This window comes from Balaenoptera borealis (assembly GCF_965194805.1).
Source record: "Balaenoptera borealis genome assembly, chromosome: 14".
NCBI lineage: Eukaryota > Metazoa > Chordata > Mammalia > Artiodactyla > Balaenopteridae > Balaenoptera > Balaenoptera borealis.
The window spans coordinates 62,800,325-62,823,094 of NC_138875.1; the positions used below are offsets into that span (position 1 = coordinate 62,800,325).

Here is a 22,770-nt window from a genome sequence, read left to right on the forward strand (position 1 = left end):
GAGGAATATCAAAGAAAAGGGGGGACTGAAACCGGGCAGGACCCTGTGGGGCCTTCCTTGTGACAGACCCCACCCTCTGTCCCCTGCCTCTTGTTTGTAGAAAAGTTTTAGCCTCCTAGGCCTTCCCCAATTTCCAAAGAGCAAATTTAATCAGAGAAGTGAGAAAATGCAGAAACAAAGGAAAACAGTTAAGCAAGTCAAAACAATAGTTTAGCCATTAAACAAAGTCAAAGACCTTTAGTTCTTCCTCAAGGGCAATAGAAAATATCCTGAGTTGTTTTGCAGATACTAAATCCCCCACCAGGTGGAGAAGTTAACTACATGCTGACCATCGGCACACAGACCCCCCAGAGTGGTTGGAACCAGAAGGTTGATGATGTTGACTCCTGCAATACCACCCTGTTACCTCACCAGCCACCAATCAAACGTCCACAAGTTGATTAGGCACCCTGACCCTCTCCCTCACCTTACCTTTAAAAACGCTTACCTGAAAGCCATCAGGGAGTTCAGGTCTTTTGATCATGAGCTGCCCATTCTCCTTGCCTGGCCCCATGTTGGGTGCCCTGCAATAAATGCTGCACTTTCCTTCACAACCCGGTGTCAATAGATTAGCTTTGCTGTGTGTCAGACGAGTGAAATCAAGTTTGGTTCAGTAGTTCAGTAACGTGCTCAATTACTGGTAGCTATTATTAGCTACTAAAAATCAGCAAAATATTTTAAAAGTTATTAATAGTAACAGCACAAAATATCTAATCTCATAAAACTTACCTTTTATCTTCCCTTATTTTCTTTTCTTGGCCAAATTATTTTAATATGACAAATTTGAAATCACTTAATATATTTTATTTCAGCCCAGTTGGCACATAAATTTTAATCAAAGTATTATGATTACTACCATACTATGAAAGGGGCAAGTAGTAAAAAGGTAATGAGTACGAGCTCAGTGCTGATAAACATGGTCTTCTTTGCATTTATGTAGCGGCTTCAATTATGGGTCTTTAACATCTGCCCATCAATTTGTTAATGGAAAAAGCTGGGTCAGGAGGCTGGGCTGTACACGGTGGCTCCACCCAGGGGCTCTGGAAGTGGAAGAGTGCCTGGAGAGGAACTGTGATGAGTGGCATTTACAAGAGTGGGGTCGGAAACCCAGACTGGCAAGTAGGGTTTCTGCGAGCTGCAGGTGACCAACAGATGCATGAGCTGCTGACTCAAGCCTCCCTATTCTAATTGGCCACGTTAGGGCTCCAGTGATTTGTTGGCTTAGGATTGTACTCCTGCCTTAAAGGAAAAACACAGGGCTGTACGTGGCCCTTACGTGTTAAAGAGCACAGACTACACACTGTCTCAGCTGTTTTGAAGACGTTGATGGTTCCATCTTTGTATTGCTGACTTATTCTCATTTCCATATTGAACCTGCTCATTGACTCCACAAACATTTATTGAGCACCTGTTGCATGCCAGATAGTTTTCCAAATCTAGGGATGTGGCAGTAAAGAAATCTGACAAATATCCGTGTCTTCATGGAACAATGTAATAGATGCTGAGTGCAGTGGAGAAAAAGAAGATGCAGAAGGAGTAGGAAAGGCAGGAAGCACTGCAGAGACATGGCAGGCGAGAAGCTATTGGAAGCAGCCCCTTGCCGGGGAGGAAGCCCGTTCAGTAGAGCTGTGAGACAGAACCAGGGAGTAAACGACTGCGTGAACGACACAAGGGCTCCGTCCCAGCTATTGGACCTGTTCAGTGATGGAACTTGGCAGAGCATAAGCATCTGCCTGGCCCTGGACGTGTTTCATCAGGGCTGAGAACTGTGAGGGCCAAAGAGACAAGCTTCTTGGCCGGGGGTCCCATTACCACACACGGGAGGTGTGTAGACTGGGGACCCCTGTAGCTGTGGTAACTATTTCTTTGATTAAGCTGGACACCAAGAGTTGTCTGTACTTTTGTTTCCACTTAACACAATTAAAAGTCTGTTACATGTAGTCATCCCTCCAGCTACTTGCTTCCCTTTACGTCTCGACAGGAGCACATGTCACACTGTGGGAACAGAGACCTGCCAAGACAGACCACGTCTTTCCATCGTGCAGGGCTGGGAGATGAACCACCAGTAACCGGATGGTGCCAACACAAAGTGGCGGGTGCAGAGGTGTTTGTTTGGGTTTTTTTGTCTGTTTTTAATATATGTCAACTCATCTTTCTGTTTTTTTGTTTTTTTTTTAAATTTTGGGAGATGGACTCAGGTTCTTTATAGCAAATAGTGAAACTGAACTTGCCTTTGCCTCCTCAAGTTTCAAATAAATGCAGCATATACCGTTTCTTGCATTCATGTAATATAATCAGGTTCGTCATCAATACAGAGAAATATTGTTTAATAACACCTCGCTTCAGTAAAAGTGCTGGTGTGGATGCACAGAGATATGAGTTGCTCACTACAGTGGGTCGTGCTCTCGGTTACTCACTGTTAGTGTTTGTGCAGTACTGGTTCTTTGGCCCCGTGTGTTGTGTCTCTCCTGGTTAAAAGTGACCTCAGAGACCACCTCGTCCAACACCCTCACTTTAAAATTGAAACTGAAATCCAGAAATGTTAAGGTGCTTTCCCAATGTCTGATAGCTGTTTTGCTGCCATGCTGGAGCACAGTTTAGTTAGAACCATTTTAGATACTTGAGACCAGGTACTGCTGGAAGGCTCTGCTTCGCTAATTACAGACTAGTTTTTTTTTTTCCAGTTATCAGAAAGCTCTTTGCAAGTGAATACCATTGTGGAGCAGAGTCAGCTCCAGTTCCTACCATGAAGGAGGTGTGCCCACCACCGGCTGCACCAGGAGAAGTGCCTTAGGCCACCACAGGAGCCGCGCAGAAGTGGGGGTGTCCAGCCAATTACACCCACAGTGCTCAGTCCAAGCTCACAGTCTGTGGATCTGACTCCTTAAATGACCTTGAGATTGTGGTAGGATGACCCAAGTCATCTTCCCTTCCTTGGTGGACAGCTGAAATCTTCTCAGGCTTCTTCTGTCTTTGGGGTGTCTAAGATCAAAGTTTTTTCCCTTTAAACGAGAAGTTATTCTGTTTTCTGTTTACACCTTAGGCTCCCTGCTGCAGGAGCTACACTGCTGAGGTTTACCTGTGCAGAATCTTGCTCTTCCTTCTCTTTCTCCCAAGTGATTTCCTGCAGCTTTTGCACCATGTTTGCTTATTAGGAATTTGATACTCAGTTTAGCTCTCCGGAAATCCTCAATTTCTCTTTGGCATTTCCACTCTCCCAAACACTGTTGCTCCCGGAAAAGTTTGAGGTGTGACATTTTCTGCTGTGTTACCCTAGGGAAAGGAACTGGGGGAGGCAGGCCAGGGACCAACAGATGATTCCTGCAGTTACATGGGAACATCAAAGCAAAGAAGAATTATACAGAAGGGCAAACTTCTAGTGAGGCTGCCCCTTCTTTCTAGCCACTCCCGAGGGAAGGAAGTTCCGCCTTTTCTTCAATTCATAGACAGTCACGTTCGTTGGAGCCACTCTGAGAGCACTCACTCCTAGCACAGGAGCCAGCATCTGGCCCCCTGGGTGAGTGGGACATCCAGGTGATCCCTCAGGTCTTAAGCCCCAGGGACATAAGTGAACTTTAATTAATGCCCCAGTTTTCAAGAGCCCACTTTTAGAGAACTGTGTCCTGTCAGTTCTGAAGCCCTTTTACTTCCACTACTTCGATGGTAAGGAAGTGGCTCAGATTTTGCCACCAGCATCACAATCCAACAGCAGAAACAGCTGTAGAATGTTCCACACAGTAAAATCTACTCTAAATAGATAAATATACACATCATACACAAATGGAACGAGCCAGAACAGCATTGTGAATTCAGTCTGCCAGGTAACCGCACCTGAACATTTAATTAGTGCAAGCAGAATTTTATATTAAGTAGGTTCTTAGCTCTTAAATTTTTTTGGATGAGCAAAGGGAGATGTTTCTAGACATGGGCCTTAGGCTGACATGCAGGAAGAAGGCACATTCTAATGAATGTATGTGTATGTGTGTGTGTAACTGGAGTCTTGAAACACATCATATGTGCAATCAAGCCCTTACCTAGAAGAGTACTCCTTACGAAATTCTAGGCTCTGATGATTTGCAACTATACAACTTCTCAACAGGAGCTGAGAAGGAAAAAGAAAGATGCAGTTAAATAAGGGTTACCCAGAGCTTCCCTTCCTGGTACCCGACCTCTCTGTGTCTCTGGAATCCAGGAGGCACAAGGCAAGGGCTGTGACCCAGATTCAGAAAGTCAGTGAACATTAGAATTATGAGCTGACATCTTGTTACACACATGTCACAGAGAAACTTTAGCAGAAAAAGAGCCTAAAATATATCTGGCAAATAAGTAATGAATTAATATCACACTCAATATCACGTAATGTTTAAGATACGTAAAGGGCTAATGATGCTCTATATTTAGTTAACATAAAGACAAAAGAACTTTCCTAAATTCATTCTGGGTTTAATCTTCCTAATTTTTTCTCGACCCTTTAAGAGCTACAGCAAGAAATTTTCTTCATTGGACATTTTAAGAATATATACCTTGAGGAATTCGATTGAGGAAAAAAAATAAAAGCTTTATCTTTCTATACATAATTTGTCTCCATAGATGTGACCGTTTATATAATAAGTGTTATATATATTATTTATAGATTTTAGTTTCCTACCCTGCTGAGCTGAAAAAGGAGGCAGGCTGCTTGGTGACACAGCAGAGTTACAGTGACTGCTCATTTTCATTTATTTTTCCAGTGTGGTCCTTGTAGATTGTATTTCTCAAGCTGATCGTAAACTGCTGATGTCATATAAATATATCTTGTCTTCCTAACCTAGGTGGTTTCCAACAGCTAGTTACCAAAAGACATCATCATTTTACAACAGGAACTCCACACAGAAGGTATGATGGAAAGTCATTTATTTTCCCCTCGATAAATTTTAAAATGAAAGACTTTAATGGAAAACGTTTAGTACTTTCATGTCATGCTGAATGCCAGCAGTACCTTGACTTTTATACACACAGGAAGCCAGGTCAACGTGTACACATTTCCCCATGGCCCTTCAACAGTTTTGCATGTACAAAATTGTCTGCTATTTTGCTTTAGCAAACAGCAACATAATTTAAAAACTTTCATGTCTCCTATGTGACACCTAAAATCAGTACAACATTTATTAATACAGTTAGAAAAATAAAAGCCTTAAAAAATTCATGGTATGCGCTCACGGTGCTAATCACATGACGTGAGTTTATGAGTTCACGGGATCTCATCAAATGTAAGATCATTTTAAAAACTACATAACAACTTTCTGGTTTAATTTGAAAGGCTTAAGACTTGAAATCTAGTAAGACTGTTAAGTCGATGTACAAATCAATTACTTGATTTAACTTTTACTTGCCTTGGGAGAGTTAATTCTCATTGTCCACTGAATGAACGCCTTTCAAATATTAATAACTATATTACAGTATTTACAAGCTTTCTTATCGATCCTGAACTGATAGAAAGTTCAGCTGTGAGAAGGGTGAGCTCATGAGGCAGGGGATGCAAGGGAGGGTGTGAGCCTGGAGGGAGAGGGTGAAAGTGAAGCCCCCCGCTGGGATACATCAGGCTCTAGGAGACCAGCCAGCCAATGACGCTGTTGTTGTCAGACCAGAAGTAAGTGCCAACACCCAGGACAAAGAGGAGGCCTGGGAAGGTGTGTCATCCCAGTAGGAAGGGAGGAAGGAAGCTAGGCCTCAGGTCAAACGAGGCTGAGGACTGAAAGCACGCCCCACAGGCTGGCAGTGAATGACCCTCTGGAAGTTACCTGATTTGGTTGAGGTGCTGGGGATACTTGCCATGGATAAGGGAGGGGGTAAGTGCAAGAATTTGTTTTGGCACCAGATAGTGATGCTGATTTGATTTCTACAATATTAGCTGTTCCATGTGCCTTTTTCTACTGTACTTTCTGCAAACTGTCCCACAGAGACCTACCACCCACTTGACCTCTTCAATACACTTGGCAAAGCCCGTTAGTGCTGTGGACGCTCTGCTAAGAGGCGCCAACGATGCCCAGACAGCCTGCACAGTGTCACAAACCTGGAGAAGTGAAGTCAAAGACTAGATGTGCTAGATTTTATGTGCCTTGTGAATGTGGACGGGATTCTCATTTGGGGGGTTTAGTTTCTTGTGTTTTAATAACACCTGTAAACTAGTCGTTATTTTAAAAAGCACACTCTCCTAGGTCTGGTCTGTGCATGGATACAAACACCACCCCATCTCCCTTGCACCCTTCCTGGTGGTTGTTTAGAAGCTGCTCACGCCAAAATTTTATAAATGAGATTCACTCAATATAATGTTTAAAGCTCTTACGTGACAGTCTTTAAAACTTTAAACATTTCCATAATCAGTAAGGGTTCTCTGGTGGCCCACTTTTACATGCAAATACAGACAAACTGTTAACATGCATTACTTCAGTCAATTGGTAAAGTTTATTTTGTAAGTGTAAGTAATTTTAAGCCATTTACTAATTTATAAATTTCAGTTACGTAAAAGCACTACCAGGGCAGTTCTGAGGTATTAACTGTTAATTCGCTATAGAAATGTTCCTGTATTGTGAGGTGGTGTGAAGTGTGACTGCCCTGCCTTTTGGTGAGCCGTGCTGTCACGGCGCTGACGACAGATGTGTTCTAGAGAGTGTTCAGGAAACTGCTGTGCATGTGCATTAACCGAGCTTCCAAACATGACTGGCAACTTGATTGGCTGGTCTGCTGAGCGAACCAAAATCATAAAGACGGCCATGGAATGGGCCACACAAGTCGAGAAATGACAGGTGTACGGTGCTACCTCAACCTGGCTTCATCAAAACCCGTCCTACTCAAGTCACTTACAAGGAGAACGTGTGCAAAAAGCATCCACAAAGCCTATCAATCAGCAGGTTAATTTTAAAGAAGTAGACCATGTTTTTTCTTTTAAAATTCATTTATAAAAATAAATTTCAGTTTGAGAACTGAGGTACCAAATTGTGGCTTAATTTAGTCGTGATGGCGAGACTAAAGTTATGAAAACCACGGTTGGAAATGTGGGCGCTCCAGCTCGTTCCCTGCGGTGTGGCCGACGCACTCACAGCCCTTCTCCTATTGGCCAAAATACTCAACTTCTGGACAAACTTCTAGCCTGCCCTTGTCCCCAAACGCCACAAAACTTTAAATCTTAGACCTCCAATATAAAACTACTAGTAACCATAATACATTCAAGATAAGGAAAGCCCTGCACCTGCCTCAAGAGACACCGCCCCACTGCCTGGGCACAGACACAGCGTGGGGGACATGGGCGCCCACTTGAGCATACAGCTTATTCAGATGCTTTGTACTGGAGCACGGAGTAAAGTCCCTCCCGAGTCTTTATCTCAGAGCAACAATAATTTAAAACCAGTTTGAGAGCATGAGCAAATCCTTGTAGGTTTTGTGCTGTGAGACGGTAACAGCCTGGCCCAGCCTCCAGGGATCTGTGTGCATCAGGTAGGAACACTGTCAAGTGGAAATGCCAATATGACTTACTGCTTAGACTGTGCTGACTTCGATGCCTGTGTTAGACCGATTTCTCACACCAGAAGCTTTCTGCCTCAGTCAGAAAATTATTTGAGGGACAGTAGAGAACTGAACTAAGGAAAAAGTTCCTGGCCTCCAAATCCCCACACACAAGAGAAGCAAATTTCAAACTACTGTCCTCTCTCAGTGCAGACAAGGGACTGGCTGATATGAACACCGTGTTCAGTCTGTGGAACAGTGTGATGCAGCAAAACCCTGATCTCATGCAAACCCGAACCAGTTAACTGCAGCGAGAAGACAGCCCCGCTCAGTGTTCTCTCGCAAATGCGACTCTGCACACGAATGCACGGGGCTCAGACCTCACTGATGGTCCTCTCTGAAGGGCAGTACTCCGAAGGGCCTGCTGAGGACACGTAGAAAGACTGCGTTTTCCTTTTCAATCGGGCTCTTTTGTTGGCCAGCACCAGGCTATGCCGGCTTGAGTTGATGATTTCTGAAATGAACTTTTTGCAGTCTACACACACCTCCATGGTGCTCCAGTCCTCCATCAACTCTTTGGGAAATTGGAGTTCTTCATCTGATTTGTCCACAGACTTGGATTTTGAGGACAGTCTGGAAAAAAACAAAACATGTACAACATCCATTATTATTACTTATAGTTCTACTGCAATACTAAGAAAATATGTGCAAAAAAAGTAAATCTGTTGGCAAAACATGATGGAATGGGTGGGTGATTTAGTCATGTCAGTTTTGTCCAAAGAAGAAGTTATAATTGGCAACAACTTTCCAAATATTTTTGGGGACTTCTCTGGTGGCGCAGTGGTTAAGAATCCACCTGCCAATGCAGGGGACACGGGTTCGACTCCTGGTACGGGAAGATCCCACATGCCGCAGAGTAACTAAGCCCGTGCGCCACAACTGCTGAAGCCCATGTGCCACGACAACTGACCCGTGTGCTGCAACTACTGAAGCCTGCGTGCCTAGAGCCTGTGCTCCGCAACAAGAGAAGCCACCGCAATGAGAAGCCTGCACACCGCAATGAAGAGTAGCTCCCGCTCACCACAACTAGAGAAAGCCCACACGCAGCAAAGAAGATCCAACGCAGCCAAAAATAAAAAAATAAAGACATGTCAAATTACTAAAAAAAAAAGAAACAAAATATTTTTTAAGAAAGAAACCAGGAAACCTTTTATTAAGAAATAATAATACGGGACTTCGCTGGTGGCGCAGTGGTTAAGAATCCACCTGCCAATGCAGGGGACAAGGATTCGAGCCCTGGTCCGGGAAGATCCCACATGCCGCGGAGAAACTAAGCCCGTGCGCCACAATTACTGAGCCTGCGCTCTAGAGCCTGTGAGCCACAACTACTGAGACCGTGTGCCACAACTACTGAAGCCTGTGCACCTAGAGCCCATGCTCCGCAACAAGAGAAGCCACTGCAGTGAGAAGCCCGCACACTGCAACGAAGAGTAGCCCCCACTCGCTGCAACTAGAGAAAGCCCACACGCAGCAACGAAAACCCAACACAGCCAAAAATAAAAATAAATAAATAACGTTATATAAAAAAAAAAATACTACTACTAAAAGCTCTTAGTATCCCTTCTAGAATTTTTGGAAAATAGGATATTCAGAGTATTCACCTGACTACTATACATAGATAGATCATGAACTTCAACAACCGAAATGAAATGAAGTACATGTTGCTAATCTCTCTGATGATTCAGAGAGAACTTCAAGTTCTTTCTCCAGTGACCCTGTGTCATGGTTAATGAACATTAGTTAACTGTAGAATGGTAGGTCAGACTACAAGAAACTGAAGTAAATTTATCTTAATCCTACGACAAATCCTGAAAAATTATCTTTGGACCAGCTTTCTTTTCATTTTCATATTTATCAAATGTGCTTCCCCCTCCACAACAATTCTCTATATCTGGGTGACTGACTATTTGGATTCCAGAGAGCTGGAGTTAACTAGACCAAATCATCATAAATGTTTTGGATAGTTTTTGGAAATAACTAGGAACCATCTACTCATTCACTATTTTAATTAAACCAAACAGGAACGTAGAGCTAGTGCAGGAAAGAACAGACTGTAGTTCGCCTGCCCTGAGCCCGTGGACAGCAGCCCATACTCAGAGGTCAGGATGGGGACTGAGCACAGGGGCAGGAACCTCGGGTACAGGTTACTGCTGGGCTCTCAGCTCCCTCACCTCACTGTCCACAGACCCTGACATGCAGAATGGCCACTGTCCAGCATCTGGCACCAACACCAGTGTCCCTCCCAAACAGGGGGCTGCTGGTGCATAAAACCCCAATACCCTGGGCCCTGCCAGCGTCTGGTCTGACCTCCTGTCTTTCTTAAGGACCAACACTAACCTTACTCTGCATTAAATGCAAAGGGCTTGATATTTGGGCACCTTTTTTCTTTTAAATTGTCAGCTCTTGGCATAAAGCTTTATTTCTGCCTTTACAATAGGAAAGTAAGCCAAAGTTATCACAGACTACTGTAAACACAGGATTAAAAAGATTTTTTTCAAAACTAAAGAAGGAGAGAAAGATTAGACTGTTAGGTGCAAGTTTTCAACTCCGTTGAAAACAAGGTCAGTTTTAAAGATGACTTTTAAAGGACACACAAAAGTAATTACTTCCAAAGTAGAAAAAAAATTAAACTGTGAGATTAAGTATCTTTCAGGGAGCTAGCCATCATCCCTTGTCATGTGACCTTTGGCAAGTTTTGGAGATTTGTGTACAAGTCAAAACTATATTAAAACCAACCCACTCACCCACCCACCCAAACCCCTGCAAGCCAAAACCCCACCATATCACCACTGTCCTCAAAAGAGCTCTCGTCTTTCACAAAGGATGCTCTGGAGACCCGGCCCCTTGCTCACCTGGCAATGCTCCGAAGTGGCCGATGGTGGCCAGTGGAGGGTTTTTCTGGCCTCATACAACTTTCCCCTCTCTGCAAGGCAGAAGGTCCCAATGAAAAGATAGGAAGGGTGGAGTATGGCTTGGAGGGCAGCCGCATCTAGTATCCCAAATAAAACTGAGAATGAGCAGTACTGTTAAAGAGGCAGAGTCAATAAAATTAGCACAAGTTGTGATTTCACTAAGCTTAGCTTACCTTTTTGCAACACTGTGAGCACACCGGCCTGTACACAAAATCAGAAGTGTTACTCAGCGTGATAACCATGAACGCAACTGCAGAGTTAGAGAAGCCGCAGGCTGCGTGGCTGTGAATTTCTACAGTAAGTCCCCTGGACTCTCTGCTTCTTCTATCAGAACGTAACAAATTGAGACAACTGGATTGCCAAAAAGACAATCACACTGTAAAACTTAACTCTTACACTGTGTCCTATGAAAGGATCAACTTACGTCTGTTTGGGATTTTCTTACTTGTCTATCCTGGGATCACGTGACAGTCACATCTATTTTTTTCTGTTCAAACATGACATATTATTATTAGACCTATCTTGGATATGAAAAGAAACACATGCAGAGAAACTTTCCAGGCTTAATATCAAATAATTGTCCACTCTTGAAGCAATCACTATTACTAACTTACAAGCACAGCACATGATAACAGACTGGATTATTTCTAATATTGTTCCTCAGAGAAAAATGATGAAACAGTGGATCCTTGACTGCTGTCATCAATTACAAAAGCCTTACCTCTTACAGAACTGACAGGTATAAGACCAAGTGAAGAAGGAAAATCTCCTGGTTCGGCAACAAAAGCAGAGCTAAAAAATAAAAATTTTAAAGGAGAAAAAGGCATTGCCAATAGTTAATTTCCTAATTTGCATGTTTGTACACACATTTATATGTGGAAAGTTTAGTAGACAAAGGGAGAAGAGCATTTAGAGACCCTTTTATTAAGTTTGGTTCTGTGATAATTATAATCTGCTCTGTATTTGATTATAATTCTACCTTTAAATGGTAATAAAAGGCCACAGTTCTCAAGGGTCTTGCCACCATGGAATCAAACTGAAGAAGGTTCTGAAAAAGTCTTCTCTGTTTCTCAGATACATTTTCTCTACAATCCTTTAAAAGTATAACAACTAAGGGCAGACCTTGTTTTATGAAGGCATACCATTATTTATTATGGTGGTTTTAACCTTCTGGTTTTCAATTTCTCAGGGAGAAATAAAAATACTCACTTTCGTGAGCAAGGCAGAAGAGGGACTGCCTGCCACGGGGTAAGCCTCTTACCTCCTAGAATCCCCCCAAAGTCCTATGCCATCTGGCCAGCAGACAGTGTCCTCAGGGGACATGCCTGTGACTGACCGATCTTCTAACCCTGCTGATCCATCAACTGTAAGTGGCTCTACCTTTCCTTTTTTCAGAGCAGTGTAGACATCTTTATACTGTTGGTATTTTTCCAGCTCCGCCTTCACCAGGACCTGACGAATATGCATCACCTCCTCCACAGTAAGTGCTAGGCATTCCACTGGGTAGCAGAATTCCTCCTGAAATTCAAAATTCCACATGAATAAGAAGTTCCCACCACCCTTCTGGCAAGGCAAAGTTCCCCTTCAGATCAGTCACCTGGTTAGTAGCTTCAGAGAAGAAAAGAGGTTTCCCAGTAAACACTGGAGCAGAGCTGGCTCACTCTGGGGACCACACAATTTCTAATTACACTGAGACAAGAGATGGCAGAAAACTTCCGGGGACCATGTGAAACACTGTAGCCACTGAAATTTCCAATTAATAAAATTTCCTCACATTTGTTTAGATGTTTTGCCTCAGGTATCTCTATTCCATGAAGTGGAGCTACATATCTATGCATTGAAATCTTAGGGAAAAAATGTTATTGTTCTAAACCAAATTTCTGTCAGTTTTCTCCTATGATTACACAAAGATATTATTTCGTTTTGTGTTGTATATATCTGCTAATAGATAAATAGCAAATCTACAACATTGGTACTGTTTTAAAAACTGATTTGTGGTACCCAGAATAGCCAAAAGAAGGTGGTTAGTAATTGATATTGAGAAGCGTTATTTAGTGGTAAGTTACATCAGCACAGCCTAAAAACTCCTAACAGTGTGAGTGGAACTGGACCTGGAAGCCAGCAGGCACTCCCGTCAGGCTGCCCCACGCTCTCCAGATCTCTTATCACTTTTAAACAACTACGGAAGCACAGCCCACACTGGACAGATGTGGAGACACTCAGAGAACTCTGACGATAAATATCGAAGTTGGCTGTCTTATGTTAATGGTTTCCCTAACAACAGTGGAGGAAGATGTTGATGTAACTGATCCCACTGAATAAAGAGCCTCACACCATCTGCTCCCCAGCCGGCCCTGCGCTTGATTGGTGGGCCCAGTAGAAAGACAGAACGGTTTTGTGCGCCCGCACCCTGCTGGGCTTCACAAGGGCCATTGTGGCGGAGCGACACAACCCTGATGTCCTCAGTGTACACACGCTGTAACTCACGCCCACACACACAATAGTGCTGCGCACAGGCATTCTGGAATCAAACAAGCCAAAGGAGACAGCACAGGACTATGAGTGCAGTCAGTTTATGGAGTTTTAACATTTAGTTCTGTCTTTCAATCAGAGAAAAACAAAAATAAATCTAGGTTGCAAACTTGAAAAACATTAGCATTTACTAAAAAAAAAAAATAGTTTGCAGAACTACTGCTTCTTACAAATAATCAATACAAAATCATCTCTGTTCAAGCTAACTTAGGGAAGATTAAATTTGCTAAAAATGTTTTGGAAAAGATCCTGCAATTGAACGTTTAAGATGAAGAGCTTAGTATCTGGAGGGTAGGAGGATAATTCATGTGCTCTAGGATGTCTGAAATACTCAAAAAAACCCACCATCACCCAATTTTCTTTCAACAGGAAGAGCTTTCAAAGTTGGCATGTCCCATATTTCCTGAGCTTCGCTTGACCCTGAGAACAGAGTGTGGGAACGGGCTCGCCTCCGAACGCTGGGCATCACAACTGTGCACAGATAGTAGGGTCAGCTGCACACGTCTGAACAGCGACTTTTCTCAGCTTCTGACATAGTTCATAAGAAGTATCCCTACGGTCATCTTTATTCATCAGCAACAAGCATGACTATCGTACATTTTCTGACAGTTACCTATGTGACAAAATTGCTGAGCTGGAGTAAAATAATGTATGAATCTAGCAAACAAGCAGAAGACCACTCCCTGAGATTGGCTGTCGTGTATTAGGAAGATGGCGATGGTGCCAACGTCACAGCTGCGATGCCTGGGTGGTGGGGATGCTCCATACACAGCAACCCAGACAGCCTGCAGTTCCCGCTCCTCAGTCTCAAGTCATAAAAGGGCCCAGTCAAGCACACTTCCAACTTACTGATTTGACCCATACACAAATAGAGTGTTCCATCAGATGTAATAAGAAATTGTGGATTTTTTTGTGTTCTTGTTCTTTTTTAAAATTTCAAGCAGATTACCCTTTAGTAAAATACCTTCCATCAGGTCAAATGCTAATGTTTTAATTTTGGTGCTTTCCCAAGGACAACAAAACTTTAATGCAACATGAAAGAAAATATTAGTTACTAGAATAGCTTTCATTATTTTTTTCAACTGACAAAAAATATTAATTCAACATCCCCAAAGCCAAATTAAACCTTAACAGATCTTGCTGAGATGCTGATGCCCCAAATTGTGAAGAGCACTCAGGGTTCTACCCATGAGCCGAGCCCTAGTCCCTGTTGTTATGATGGGCAGGGTCACGCCTGCAGCAGGCACTGACCTCAGTTCATGGCATGGACTCCAGGGACCAGAGCAGTACAACTCTGATTCTCTGGCTGCTCTGTGCTTCAGTGTGGCTTCCAAATTTAGGAAAGGGAAGCTAAATCTTAAAGAGTTTTAATAGAGATTACAGTACTGTAGGAGCAGATGTGCCTTTAGAACTCACTGTTACGTACGTCACTAAAATGGCTGAGTTTTTGTTAAATATTCTGGTTATATTTACCATTCAAAAGGGGTCAGAGTTAGGGAGCACAGAAATCAGAGAGCATGGTGTATAACCTGGTTACTGAGCCAGAGAAGTGGAAATGGTCATATTTTATAGAGTGTTCTAGGTTAGCAAAAACTTCATAAATAAGTAGCAGATATTTGACAATTATCCAAAACAACCATTGGTTTTTGTTTCTAATAAACCAAAGGAAGGCAGATTTAAATAAAAATAGCAAATATTAAGTTTAATTACTCTTTTTTCAAGTTCACTTTTAAATTTCAAGGTGAATTCTCTGTCTAAAGTCACATGTAGACTTAGTAGACAGACTGTTTGGGGAGGGTTGAAAATAAAAATAAAATGTCAGCAGATATTCAGAAACAGCAGCAGGAGGGACAGGATTAAATGCCACCTCCGCATCTGACCATGTGCTCACAGGGCCAGATCTAAAGTGAAAAAAAGAAGAGATTTATCCTGTATTTCACGGCAAATATAGAGAAAGGAATCTGTTGTACCTCATTTACATTCAGTCTCTTTTCTAAACCAAGATGGGTCATAAAGAAAAACAAAGAAACCAGCTGCTGGTTCGCTTATCCAGGACAGGTCTGGTGAACAGAGGACTGTGGAGAGCCGGGCTGGGCGGCTGCCGACACCTGGTCAGCAGGTCAGCAGCTCGGGTCACACTGGGGGCAGGGGAAACCTCAATATGGTCCAAGGCTTTCTATCCCACTTAAGTTTGGAAACTATTATACTTCCTTTAAAAAATGTATTCTGTATGAAAATCTCAAAAACAATACAAAATGAGAATTATTTAAAATATTTTAAATAATCACATCAATTAAAAAAGACTTCCAATTTCTCTCTACAGAGAAGCACGGTGTTTTTTCATAACAACCACATAATATCCTGACCATCACAACACAGCTTTAAAGGTGCTGGAGAAGAGAAAGAGTGCCCGAGCCTCCCTGGCCAGGCAGCTGAGTATATGGGCAACGGCTCTTCTGAGGGTGGGGCGGCTCTGGGCTGGGGGAAGGTCCTGATCTGGGGGTGGGGGTGTGGGGGAACGTGGTTCAATCAGGGGGCTCAGAAGCACCGCCCATAGCCCCTCTGTGCTGATGCCGCTGCATTCTGAGTTTGTTGTCCTTTCACTATCGTCCCGTCAATTGAGATCATGGTGTGATCTATGCATCTACCAAAGATTGGAATCAACAGTCAGAAGCAAAGTGTCCATCTAAGCTGTTAATTTTTGCAGAGTGCGGTAGCTGAGGGATCACTGCCAAAGAGGCAGAGAGGAAAATAATTCCCAGAACCAGCAGAAAGAGGCCAACCTTTGCGGATTTCCACCTGCTGGTAAAAGCTCTCTCACACAGATAATACATAGCCCCTGCTACCCCCAACAAGGCTGCCTCCAAAGGGTGAGAGCCGAGCAGAGAAGCTGTTTGAAGGGTAGAAAAAAGCGGTCGGAAAGGTGTCCTTGGCCATACTCTGGTTATCCTAGGAACCTGAACAATAGATAAAGGAAAAGAAAATGGCAGGGGAAAAAGAAAAGGAGAAAATAATGCTGAACATGAGTGACCTACAAATAGCGATTATAGAGCATGAAACAAAAATAAACACCACGGAGGACGTTATGGTAGATTCCACATGCAAGTCCATGCCATCGTCTGCATCCACATGTATCAATCAGGAGCCCAACCATGCCTAGAGAACCTCAGAATTCACATGGCAACACTTAAGCTCTCTGGAACTCGGTTGTCCTGTGAACACTGAGTCTCCTGCACACGGGCTCCGTGGGATGCAGGCCAGAGGCGAATGCAGAAACATACACCACACAGCCGCCCCTCCCCCGGTCGGTACTTAAAGACAAGTCGCCTTCATTTAGAGGCGTCACCCACAATCATCTGACCAAATGATGAAAAGAATTACACTTTCAACATCCTAAGGAAAGGGAGGAAGATACAATAAAAATGAAAATGAGTAACAACAAAGACATTTCTGCCATTTTTAGTTGAGAGCTTATAAATACAAAACGATTCCATGTTTTCTAAAATATAGCTAAAATTTTAAATTATCATACTTTTAAAAACAATACTTACCAAGCTAGACGGCACTACCATTAAAGGAGTGTGATTTTATGGATTTCCCAAGGTAAGCTACTGGCAAGAAAAGTCAGGACTTTGACCTGGAGGTTCTTTTGTCTCAGCTGGTGTCTAGAGGCACTTCGGGGGCAGAGTTCTGTGCCGACCACAGGTCTCCCCTGCCTGCTCACTGAGCCCCTTCTCCGCCATGGCATGTGGGTTGTATCTTCCTCTCCTTCTCCACAAAAAACAACTGACAGCCGGACCACACACACACTGAGTTCCCCTTCGCCAGGAAATATACCTCACGGGCCTTTCTTGGTAAAGCTTCCATCACTAGCCAAAAAATCCTTGTAGTTGATCTGACAGTTTCTTTATACTGATAATTTTAAAATTTAAGTCTAACCTCAACAATGATGTCATATGATCACAAGGCCAGGTACACAGCTGAATGCTAAACTGACTTCTAGGAAAAGCTGTGAAGAAAAGAATCACCTAATCGTTGGACTTGTGGAAAAAAAAAAACCCAAAGGAGTTCTCTCTTTTTCAGTTGTGACAATATTTTTCAGGTGTGACAATAACTGTGTATTTTGGTAAATAACTTATTAACAGAAGTCTTTGGATTTTAAACTTTGAACCTGTCGGGTTAGAGTTCTGTTTTACAGTTGGTAAACCACTGATGAGGCTGTATTTCACCATATATCAGTGTGTGGTGATTATTTAGGAGTTAGAGGAATCCTATCAGGAGTTGCCACGAAATCATTAGTTCTTTAATCACATTATTTGGGAATAGAGAAGACTGATCAAATTTCAACACTATCAGTGTAGTTCAAACTTTGTTTCTTCACAAGATCCATACTATCTCCCTTCACCTGGACGGAGGGACCTCTATCACTGCTTCATTTGAACCCCTGATGATTCATCACAGCCTAAAAGTATGGACTGCGTGTAGTCCAGTGTTTTATTCATGAGAATCTGAAGAACGATTAGGTATCGGGTTGGCTGCTGCTAGAATTATTGACTGAAGCCCTGCATCTTGCCTGCAAGTATTTCAGAAGTCAAGTGGGACAGAAAGAATCTTCGCAGGCTTCCTCTGGCTGGCAGACCTGTTAGCTCTTCCTGGAAGGGCCCTGTGTGCCACATCCCCTGTCTGAGAAATGAGTAGCCACTACATGAGCCTGGAAGTCTCCGGAAAACAGCAAAAACTGTCAACCCGTCCAAATAGCTGCTTTGGCTCCAATATCACAAAACATGCTTGAAAACAATTAACAATGGTTTTTCATGGATCAAAATTCTCCCCTTGGACTTCTGCCTCAATAAAAGAGTCTACTGTAGTCAGACTTCACTAAGTTTTCTGTTTAGTTTCAACAATTTTTAAGTGGATTAATGCCCTTTGAAAGGAAGAAAGTATTTCTTTAATAAATATCCATACTTTCAACCATTAATAAGTCTTCTGGGAAAAAAAAAGTACTTTAAACGAACAAAGAATGGTCAGACTTCATTTGGGTTACTCTTAGGTTTGGTTTTCTGTAGCTACTAAAAACCAATAAGGTTATTTAAAGTTCAGTCTAGCTTTTGGAAGCTTCTCAAGGAAGCTAATGATTCCAGACCCTCTAACTGCTCACAAGTTACTCTGCAGAGTCTGTCGGTTACTTACGAGAGACCGGGAGCTCTGCCTGGACGCTGGCAGGAACTGTCTCACGTTAGTGGGTGTTTCCTTTTCAATGGAATGTCGTCTCTGGGGTGGCTGCCGTCGTTCTGGCTGGGGTGTGGAGGATATGGGCAAGAACTTTGGAGGGTCTAAAGAAACGGAATGAACCACATTGAAATCAACTCTCTTATAAAAAAAACTTAGGTTTTGAATTTCTAACAGAAAACCCTTTGTCATTTGTGACAAACACTGCATTCAAAGATGAAGTGTTTATTTTGTTGGAGAGGTATATATTAAGATTGGAGGTCCCTAGGGGGATACTGGAAGGACTGTTATAGAAGAATCTTTGCAAGATAAACTTGCTACATAAATAGCACGGAAAAGGAAAAAACAGTTTTTAACATTCATTCAAATTCATGCATAAAACACAATATAAATAGTCTCTCAGATTTGTAATACAAATGCCATGTTATTTTCCACAGAATTTTGCAATTGAACAGTCAGGCTTTATTTAAAATTTTTTTTAATTGGACAAAAGACTTGTATTCAATAAAAAATTTTAAGAGCAAAAAATTCAAGAAATAGATCTTGGGCTTTATTTTAAAAGCATGTAAAAATTATGTATTCTGTGTGTCAAATCATACCAAAATTCTCAAGTGTACCCTCCTTTTACATTCTCCTTTTTGAAAATAAAATATGAAAACTCTTTCTTCTTGATGTGTATCAAGACATTTTATCCTTAGGTTTAAATCAAGCTTTATTTAAATTTCAAAAAATAAATTCCAGCTTCAATGTTAATACTATATATGCTACTGCTCCTCTGCCTAGGAATATTTGGGGACAGGGTTTAAAAGGAGAATGTCTCAGGGTCTGATTCACATTTTGGAAACATAAGGAGGACAACAGAAATCATTTCTGCTGTCAGAGCTTTACTTCTGTTATTGATTTCTAATCAATTGGTAGCCACCCCAGCTCACTTTTGGTTACTCTCTGCATGGAATATCTTTTTCTGTCCTTTCACTTTCAATCTGTTTATGTCTTTGCATCTCAAGGAGTCTCTTGTACACAGCATGTAGTTGGATCATGTGTTTATCCATTCTGCAAATATCTGTCTTTTGATTAGAGAGTTTAATCCATTTACATTGAAAGTAATTACTGATAAGAAGGGACTTACTTCTGTCATTGTGCTATTTGTTTTCTATATGCCTTATAGCATTTCATTCCTCATTTTCTGCATTCCTGTCCTCTTTTGTGTTTAGCTGATTTTTTATAGTGAAATGTTTAAATTCCTTTCTCATTTACTTTTTGTTTATATCCTATAGCTATTTTCTTTGTGGTTACCATAGGGATTATATTTAAGATCCTAACTTCATAACACTATAATTTGGATTAATACCTGCTTAACTTCAGTAACACAAAAATCCTCTGCTCCTATACAGCTCTGTCCGCATCCCTTTTAGTTCATGGTGTCACAGAATTACATCTTTATATATTGTCTGCCGCAAAACAGACTAATAATTCTTGTAAATGCTTAAGTCTCTCAAATTATATAGAAAACAAGATTTGGAATTACAAACCAAAGTTACAGTAAAACTAGCTTTTATAATAATAGTTCTTTTTTTCTTTAAATGTATTAATTTGTTAAATCATGCAGAAAACAAAAAGTACAGTTACAAACCATTGTTATAATAATATTAGCTTTCATAATTGCCCATCTATTTATCTTTATTGAGATCTTCATTTCTCCATATGGCTTTGAGTTACTGTCTAGTGTCCTATCATATCACCCTACAGGACCCTGTTGAGCATTTCTTGAAGGGAAGGTCTAATGGTCTTGAGTTCCCTCAGCTTTTGTTTATATGAGAATGTCTTGATTTCTCCCTCACTCTCGAAGGACAGTTTTGCCAGATATAGGATTCTCGGTTAATGACTTTTTTCTTTTAGCACTTAGAATATAGTGGCCCAGGGTCTACTAGCCTCCAAAGTTTCTGATGAGAAGTCTGCTGAAAATCTTACTGAGGATCCCTTGTGTGTGATGACACTCTTCTCTCTTGCTGCTTTCAAGATTCTTTGTCTTTTGAAATTTTGAATATACAGGTTTCCCCCACTATCTGAAAGAGTATTCCTATGAATCCTTTCATAAACTGAAATGGTATAAAGCAAAGAAGCAAATACCTTAGGACACATCTTGCTAGTGAATGCACAAAATAAATCAAGGTAAAGCACAGATGCTCACAGACACAGTTCAAAGTTATGGTGGCCTGATGCAAAGGCTGAACACTATTTTTTTTTTTTTTTAGAAAATTGGGCTGGAGATTTAAATTTATTTATTTTATTTATTTTTATTTTTGGCTGCGTTGGGTCTTCATTGCTGCACGCAGGCTTTCTCTAGTTGCGGTGAGCAGGGGCTACTCTTGGTTGTGGTGCGCAGGCTTCTCACTGCAGTGGCTTCTCTTGTTGCGGAGCACGGGCTCTAGGCACGTGAGCTTCAGAAGTTGTGGCATGCGGGCTCTAGAGCGCAGGCTCAGTAGTTGTGGCACACGGGCTTATCTGCTCTGCGGCATGTGGGATCTTCCTGGACCAGGGCTCGAAGCCGTGTCCCCTGCATTGGCAGGTGGATTCTTAACCACTGTGCCACCAGGGAAGCCCTGAACACTATTTTTGCTTTTCAGCTTTTTTTTTTGTAAAAGCAAAAATCCTCTGCTGATTTCTTTCAGTTAGTGAAAACAGGTACCAATGTAGGTCTTTTGTAAAAGTGAAGGGACATAAGGTGAACTTTTGAAAAGCAGGGGATACCTGTAATGTGTCTTGGTGTCGGTCTCTTGACTTCACCTCAGTTGAGCTTCTTGGATATTTATATTCATGTCTTTCATCAAACTTAGGAAGTTTTAGCCATTATTTCTGCAAATATTCTGCCCCTTTCTTTATCCTTTGCTCCTGGGACTCCCACACGCATATGTTGGTCCATTTGATGGTGTTCCACAGGTCCCTTAGTCTCTGCTTTTTTCAATCTTTTTTCTTTCTATTCTTCAGTCTTGATAATTTCCACTTGCTAATTCTTTCTTTTGCCTACTCAGATCTGTCTTTGAATGCGTCTAGTGAATTTTTCATATCAGTTATTGTACTTTTCAGCCCCAGAATTTCTTTTTTGTTTCTTTCTAGGTTTTCTCTCTATTGATATTTCCATTTTGTTCACACATTGTTTTTTTTCAACTTTCTTCACATCTTCCTTTATTTCTTTGAGCATCTTTAAAATTGTTGTTTTAATGTCTTTGTCTAGTATATCTGTCATCAGGTCTTTTTCTGGGACCTGTTTCTGTTATTTTGTTCTTCTGAATGAGCCATACTTTCCTGTTTCTTTATATTCCTTGTGATTTTTTGTTGAACACTGAACATTTGAATTTATCAATGTGGTAAATCTGGAAGTCAGATTTTCCCCTTCCCCAGGGTTTGTTGGGTTTTGTTATTGTTTTTGTTTATTGTTTTTCTTACTGTTGAAGGCTGATCTCTGAAGATCAGCCTGAGGTGTAAACTTAACATTTCCTCAGGTCTTTTATGAGCCATTCCCTGGGCATTCATAGTCACTTTCTAATTCTCCCATGTGCATATGCCATTGTTTTTGAATGTTCTAGGCTTTTCACTCTCAAAAGGGGAAACATGAAAAATGAAGGGGTGGGGGAAAGGCACCAGCCCTTTAAATCCCCTGGAGATGACTTCAGCTAGAGGGGAGGGGGTGAAGCTAGCAACAGTGCAACAATGGCTGCCTGCCTCTTTGCACCTTTGAAATCAGAAGCAGTAATCAGCAATCAGAGGACAGATCCCCAATATTTGGAGGACAGGGTCCTTTTTGTCCACCCTGGCTCCTGCAAGCTGCTCTAAGAACAGCACACAGCTGCCTGTCATGTGGCTGGGGGTGGGGGATGAGTAGCTGCCACTGTGCTATGAGCTGAAATCTACTGAAATTAACCCTGGAAGTTTTAGGCATTCAACAAACTCCAGAGTTCCAAAAATAATTACATCAGACAGATTCTACCACTACAATTATTGTCTAGGTGGAAAGACAAATTCCGGTGCCTCCTACTCTGCCATATTCCCAGAATCCTCCCCTTTAATATATAATTTTTAATTTTTTATATTGGTCTTATAAATGAAAAGATTACCAATAGTATTTTTTTAAATCACTTAACTTTAGATTCTGTATTGCCTGAAGAGTTATAAAGGTGTTTTTACTATCTACACGTGTATGTGGGTAACGATGTGTGTGTGTGTGTGTGTGTGTGTGTGTGTGTGTGTGTAGGGGGGATAACAAGTGTGATTATTCAGAGCTTCTGGCTTAAATTTAGATAAGGAGGTAATTAATCTAAAAAATACATACAGACAGTTGACCTATTCCCTACAACTATTATCTGTAAGCCCAAAGGTGACTGATTTGTTATAAGGTGAGAATCTGAGACCCAACTGCCAGTTTAGCCCTACCTTATGATGTCATTCTAGGAAAATAACAATATTTCTCTTCCTGACTAGTGAAATGCCAGGGTTAGTTCTTTAATTAACTAGTTAC

The 22,770-nt window shown here is 41.7% G+C and overlaps 2 protein-coding genes across 62 annotated transcripts in view; one reads left to right on the top strand and one right to left on the bottom strand.

Annotated features, from left to right (window-relative positions):
- Positions 1–22,770, top strand: part of PRELID3A (PRELI domain containing 3A) — a 109,249-nt gene that overhangs the window by 72,000 nt on the left and 14,479 nt on the right. For 6 of the 42 annotated variants that reach the window (XM_082354894.1, XM_082354890.1, XM_082354883.1 and 3 more), the window contains 2 exons: positions 4,851–4,914; positions 13,395–14,999. The exons of 2 other annotated variants lie outside the window; for them this stretch is intronic. In XM_082354894.1, the coding sequence (XP_082211020.1) occupies positions 4,851–4,914; positions 13,395–13,562 (232 nt within the window). In that variant the 3' untranslated portion in view covers positions 13,563–14,999. Of the gene's footprint in view, positions 1–979; positions 1,532–2,020; positions 2,313–2,723; positions 2,863–4,850; positions 4,919–11,682; positions 11,860–11,927; positions 11,974–13,394; positions 15,000–15,348; positions 15,802–22,770 lie in introns of those variants that run through there. 34 more of the 42 variants (XR_014234296.1, XR_014234299.1, XR_014234300.1 and 31 more) reach the window with 24 other exon arrangements.
- The window catches only part of SPIRE1 (spire type actin nucleation factor 1), a 219,072-nt gene that overhangs the window by 6,681 nt on the left and 189,621 nt on the right, over positions 1–22,770 (bottom strand). For 6 of the 20 annotated variants that reach the window (XM_082354798.1, XM_082354809.1, XM_082354805.1 and 3 more), the window contains 9 exons: positions 18,216–18,358; positions 15,809–15,982; positions 11,874–12,011; positions 11,215–11,285; positions 10,667–10,694; positions 10,434–10,570; positions 8,067–8,154; positions 4,074–4,141; positions 3,070–3,360 (listed from right to left, as the gene is read on the bottom strand). In XM_082354798.1, coding sequence (XP_082210924.1) covers positions 3,072–3,360; positions 4,074–4,141; positions 8,067–8,154; positions 10,434–10,570; positions 10,667–10,694; positions 11,215–11,285; positions 11,874–12,011; positions 15,809–15,982; positions 18,216–18,358 — 1,136 coding nt within the window. In that variant the 3' untranslated portion in view covers positions 3,070–3,071. Of the gene's footprint in view, positions 1–286; positions 618–3,069; positions 3,361–4,073; positions 4,142–4,915; positions 8,155–10,433; positions 10,571–10,666; positions 10,695–11,214; positions 11,286–11,873; positions 12,012–15,808; positions 15,983–18,215; positions 18,359–22,770 lie in introns of those variants that run through there. The other 14 variants (XM_082354813.1, XM_082354815.1, XM_082354814.1 and 11 more) reach the window with 11 other exon arrangements.